The 6,000-nt window shown below is 33.6% G+C and overlaps 1 protein-coding gene across 4 annotated transcripts in view; it reads right to left on the bottom strand.

Moving 5' to 3' along the window:
- Positions 1-336: 336 nt before the first annotated feature.
- LOC122046901 (DPH4 homolog) overlaps positions 337-6,000 on the bottom strand; it is a 30,807-nt gene continuing 25,143 nt past the window's right edge. For all 4 annotated transcript variants that reach the window (XM_042607851.1, XM_042607849.1, XM_042607850.1 and 1 more), the window contains one exon: positions 337-1,027. In XM_042607851.1, the coding sequence (XP_042463785.1) occupies positions 475-999 (525 nt within the window). In that variant the 5' untranslated portion in view covers positions 1,000-1,027 and the 3' untranslated portion in view covers positions 337-474. The remainder of the gene's footprint in view (positions 1,028-6,000) is intronic.

Genomic DNA, 6,000 nt, shown 5'->3' with positions numbered 1-6,000 from the left:
AAAAACGCTCGCAGAAGCTCATCCAACTAGCCAGCGTTCTTAAATTTATTATTTCACTAAAAGAAAATTCCTATATTATACCGTCACTAAAATTCAAACCTTAAATACCTAATTAATCATTTGAAGGTTCTAACCGTTGCACCTAGCCCTGAAGGCTGCAATTTCCTTCATTAGCTTCACATTGGAGTTGTGACAATGAAACTTAATTGTTGAATGAATCATGGTATGCTTTGTTCAAGATACTAGCAATTTAATCTACTGAAGCTAATATGCTTTGTCTAAAATATTTCTTTAACAAAGACTTGAAGAAAAGAAAGTAGGCATAACAGTCTTTCATCAATTCATTTCAACCACAGCATATATATTTAAACACGTAGGGATAGCATAATCACCACACTTGATATCTAACCATCCAGACAAAACATTACATTGAAACTACACAGCAAAATGTACTAATGGCATGGAACCAAGAATTCAAGAAAAGTGATCTATGATCAAGCGAACTCTAAGTGAACATGAGCTACATGGAATAAGCACTGAAATGGGTGCTGAATCGATAGATGAATGTAATTGTAATGTCACTGCATCCAATAAAATACCCATTTCTTTGAGGTCCAATGAGGTGATCAAAAAATAATCACCACATCTACATTCATAGAGGAGTTGCTGAGAATCACCATCATTCTCAAGAGTCATATCCCCTAATTCAATTTCATTGGCTGGAAGTTCCAGAATCTCTCTTGAAGCTTGCAACTCCTTGTCATAGATTGCCTTCAACTTAACATCTGAAAGCACCTCCCAGGCCTTCTGCACATCTAGGAATTCTTGCTTTGGCTCTTGATAATTCCTACTTGAATCCGATTTGTTGTACACCTTATCAGGATGAGAATTCAGAATGGCAGATTTATAGCTTACTCTGATCTCTTCATAACTCGCATCTTCTTTGATTGACAGTACTTCATAGTGGGTCTTCTGGAAGATTTTGCTGGAAATAATCATTACTCAAGAGCTCTCCACAATTCTGTCACTGGATATCAAAAACAAAAAATATATGTAAGCATATTTGAGAAAATGAATGACATCCAAGTCTCGCAAACTAACGTTGACTTGGACAACAATTTTACCAAAAGAAATTATCTAACAAACATAGCATGTTTAGATTATGAATACCATTATGAATGACAAGATTTCCAATAATTATCTCGATCATTAAATTATTATAGTTTGTTGATCTTTTAGTAGAGATATTTGATATGTTAAAATCTAGTAATATATACTTCTTCACATTGAAATGCAGATAAAATGATTAAAAAAAACATGGATTTGTGTGAGAAAAATTAAACAAAAGCAAAAGACACATATATTGTTTAACATGGAATTGTGCAAATTACAGATTGAGGATTACTTATCCATTATATGTTTACATGCAAAAATTAAAAATAAAAACTAACATAAGAGGATATTCCATATAAAATAAAGTTATATTTAACACATTGTGACACTAATTAAGCTTTAAAACTAGATTCAAATATCCAAGGAAAATTTATTTTGCACGCCAAAACATGTTTGCTATCGCAATACCCCCAAAATATCTTTTGTTTTAATTTTGTGCTTAGTAATGATATTTTATATTTTTAGATGTATGATAGCTTACCCATGTTTTCATTTTTCATTAATTGTTCAGGAAGTTGCAAATCGCTTACTGGCAAGATGACTCATCTTTTTTATCTGTTTGGATGAGTTTAGCTAAGGGCACTGGTTAAGACAAAATAATAAAAGTTTGGGCTTAAAAAGGGAAGTAATGATAAATTAGTGGTGTCTAAAATTTGGAAAGAGGTTAGGGAAATTAAGAAAGAGGGCAATTTTAGATGGAAGGTACTCGTGCATTACACAAGAATGTGGGGCACCTTCCTCTAGCCGATTCAAGTTTGAGGCACCATCTCCCTTCTATTCCTCTTCATCCCAAGTCTCATTTTCCTATTCCCTCCTCTACTCTACCTTGTGACTGGCAATGTTAGGTGGACTACGACAAGAAAGGACAATAGCAGCAACCCTAAGGGATCTCTCCACCACAACCATAGAGTAAGACCCTATAACATAATTTCGATAGCTGATTTGGGACCTAAAGAAGTCCTAGAGGGCTATGTATGATGCCAGAGCGAGGTACTAGAGAGAAGAGTTAGACATAATTGAGGTTTGGATCCTAAATAGGTCTTTAATGATTTAGGACGACACTGAGGAGGGCCTTGGGGCATCTTTTGGAAGAGAGACCCTCTCATGGCTTGTGGTAAATGTCCTCAAATTCTAAAGCATAGCCTTAGAATCAATTTTTTTTTATTGTTGATTGATATAGTGAATGTAGAAAGCACCTCAAAAAGGTAGTTAGGACAATTGGAGATCTTTCTGCAATCAAAATATAAACTAAAAAGGTGGATATGGTTTAGGTTTTTATGGAGGCCACTTGACTATTCAATGTACTTTTACTTCATATTTATTATAACATTGTATGTATAGATTATCCTTAGGTGTTAACTCTAACGCTCCGTTTGGTATGCATGATAGGATTGGACTATATTTTCAAAAAGTTTTTAATCAAGCGTTTGGTAGAGTTGATTAGAGGTAGGATTGTGAATGATTAGGGGTAGGATTCATAATACCTTGGCCTCAAGAGGGATTATTTATCCTATCATAATCAACCCAATCCTATCATATCATGCATACCAAACGGAGCCTAAATGAATAAATGTGTCAGCTTTACTTTTTCATTATGGCATTGACACATGCACGGTGCACCATGATGGTTGTCAATCTTGTTTTCGCATGTATGATAGAAGCATTTGGTATTGACATGCAACACATGCACACACATGTATATGTATGTATTGTGCATTTACATGTTTGGTTTTGCTAGTTATCAGTTGGCATCCATGTAGGTGTAAATAGTGTGGTGGACGGCCAAGTAAAACCTTCATTTGGTTTAGGAGAGTAGCCGATATTAATTTAGTGTAAGACTATTTATTGTTCATGATGTTGCTTACGTTTTAACAATGTATGAATATGTCATGTTTAGTTGCTTTCACATAGCTGTAGATACAAGTAGTCTTAATTATCTAATGAAATTTTTGTTTGTTCATGTAAATTAATGCATAGTATTGTTATTTTGCCTCCATAATCACAGGTGGGGGAGGAGGCGCAAAATCATAAAATGTTGAAAGAAAGGAATAGTTGTGGTAAATAGAGGGGAACATATGATATCTAGTATTATAATATTTTTTGTTTTTATGTTGTGATTGTGGTTAGTGATCCTAGTGTTCTTGAATGGGTAGAGTTATGGTATAAGTTTTAATTTGGTGTTTCACCGTTTATGTTGTTTGACATCTTATGGCAATAAGATTAGCGCTAAAGTCTTTTGTTAATGGGTGGATGTATATGTGTGCTTGGAGAAAGGGAGGGTGTTGTACATTTTAGATTTTGCATGTTCTATTGGCAACAAAGGTGAAACTATCACCTCGGCGGCCCCTCCAAGGTGGCCTCCCACTGTCCGGAAGGGAAGTAGATCATGGGGAGCTTCGCCTAGCAACAACAATGTATGCAAGGAGAGGTTGAGGCAATCAATGGGACATTCTGCACCAGCTCAGAAGCAATCCCAGGCCTAAATCATGTTCTAGTGTTGATAAATGGTGTAGGCTCTCCAAAACTTTTTCAAAAAGCTACCAAGACTATGTAAGTCGTCGTAGCTAGCTTAGGTTGACCAATTGAAAGAGTTGAGTTGCCCGGTGTAACTAAATGATTTAGGTTGTCCAAACTTTTCTGATGTCAACTCACGTCTAGACAAGAAACAAAGTGCAACTTAAGTCAAACAAAACTTCTCTTGAGTTGATCTGATTGATCATAGGTCAACCTACCAATCCCTTGCAAAGGATTCATGTGCCAAGTTCTCTCATCTTAAGTTGACCCCACAATTCCTTGGGTTGACCAAACCCAATAAGAGTTGGATCCAAGATTTGGAGCAAGTAGGTCTCATATAGTTGGGGTGTGACAACAATAACTAGCATCCTTAATGATTTAGATAATAATAACGCAACAGAAACTACTATAAAGTATAATTCTCCTTGTATCATATATAAATATATATTAGGATGTGTGATTTAATGCAAGACCATATGGACAATTACTACTACACACAAAAGTTACTCTATAATCAAAGTGGAAATATATATAAGTTTTTGTTCCAAAATTTTTTTATATATGGTTTAATAAAGTGTCCGATATTGAATCATCATTGTTGGAGTGTCATTGTCCAACATAGATAGGAGAAAATGAAGAATCAAAGTATTGAGTTTGGACATATCATACTCGGAAAAACTATTCAATGACATGCACATAGAAAGTATAGCTATGATACATTAAGTTACGTAATGACAATATTTCACAATTACATGTCATTAAAATTGACTTTGAAAATTACTTATAAATCAAGTTACAAATAATTGCCACTTTACCAAGTAACTGAATTTCTTTGTTAGTTGCAATGGCAAGTCTTTGTTTATATGATCTTACTAAGCAAAAGGATAGAAGAGATGAATTGGACTACTCCAACCTATTTATGCTACCGGAGTGTAGAGGAGAGATGGGTACAATAGATCACATTTAGGTACCTAATACTATTAGGTAGAGTTGAAAAGGGTAAATTGGCCATTTTGCTGCATTTCCCTCTTCCTTTCTCCTATGAAGTTGTTTTCCTCTCCCATATTGCTCAAATGGTGACAGTAAATAGTAAAGAAGAGCTACTCCACTCATCTCCTCCCTTATCAATTAAACAATTTTTTGTCTAATCCAAACAAGGAATAGAAAAAGAACAATGTGGATTTGAATTTTTTTATTTACATTGAAATTGAACTTTAGGTAATTGTTTTAATTTTGGTTTGATGCCTTTTTTTAGTTTGGTAATACTTTAATAGACAGATATCTTTGATCCGATGAGAGTTTATTGGAATTATTATATCTATCAATTAGTAATATCTTTTCCAAATTTAATTGCTATTGTGTCATGTACTATGAAGTTTCAATTTTTGATTAAAAAAATTCCCCATTGATTAATGTCTGTGCAGTTTTTCTCTATGTGAAATAGTTATGCATGCTTCATGGATTTTATCTTATTCTTTTGTTTGATTTAAAAATTTTATTTGGTACTACTAATTAGTATTGAGTCAAAGCTAATCTCAATGTATACAACAACAACAACTAAACTTTATCCCACTAAAAGAGGTCGGCTATATGGATCTTTCTACGTCATTGAGCTCTATCCCCTACTATATCATATCATCTATACTTAAATAAATTTTATCTTGTTTTATTATGCTAACTAAGTCTTTTTTTATTTTTTTCTTCTTCCTTTGATATGTATATTTGTCATAATTTCACATCGTTTAACTGGAGCATCTATTGGACATCTAAATACATATTTGTATCATCTTAAACATGTCTCTCAAACATGTCTCTCAGAGCTTTCCCGATGCAACTCTAACTTTCTCTCTAATGCTTTCATTTTTTATTTTATTCATCCTCATATGTCCACACATCCACTTTAACATTTTCATCTCTACAACTCTCATCTTCTACTCATGTGCTTGAGTTATAACCTAACATTCAACGTCATATAACATAATAGGTCTTATCGCCATCTTATAAAACTTCTCTTTCAAATTTTAGAAGTACTTTACGATAAAAAAAAAGCATCCGACACTATCCTCTATTTCAACCATATGCTTATATTCTATGTAAGGCATCTCTCTTAATCCCTCAATGATTCTAAATACTTAAAGCTCTCAGTTCTAGACAACTTATCTTCTCCTATCTTAACAATTGTCTCATTACATCTAATATTACTAAGCTTAAATTTTATATATTTTATATTTCCTCTACTAAGCCTAAAACCTTTCACTTTAAGTATTTCCCGCTAAGATTCTAATTTAGCATTTACTCTCCACGTGTCTCATC

The sequence above is a fragment of the Zingiber officinale genome, chromosome 2B (assembly GCF_018446385.1).
Source record: "Zingiber officinale cultivar Zhangliang chromosome 2B, Zo_v1.1, whole genome shotgun sequence".
NCBI lineage: Eukaryota > Viridiplantae > Streptophyta > Magnoliopsida > Zingiberales > Zingiberaceae > Zingiber > Zingiber officinale.
The sequence above is the reverse complement of the archived record's forward strand: the minus strand, read 5'-3'. Positions and strand labels throughout refer to the sequence as shown.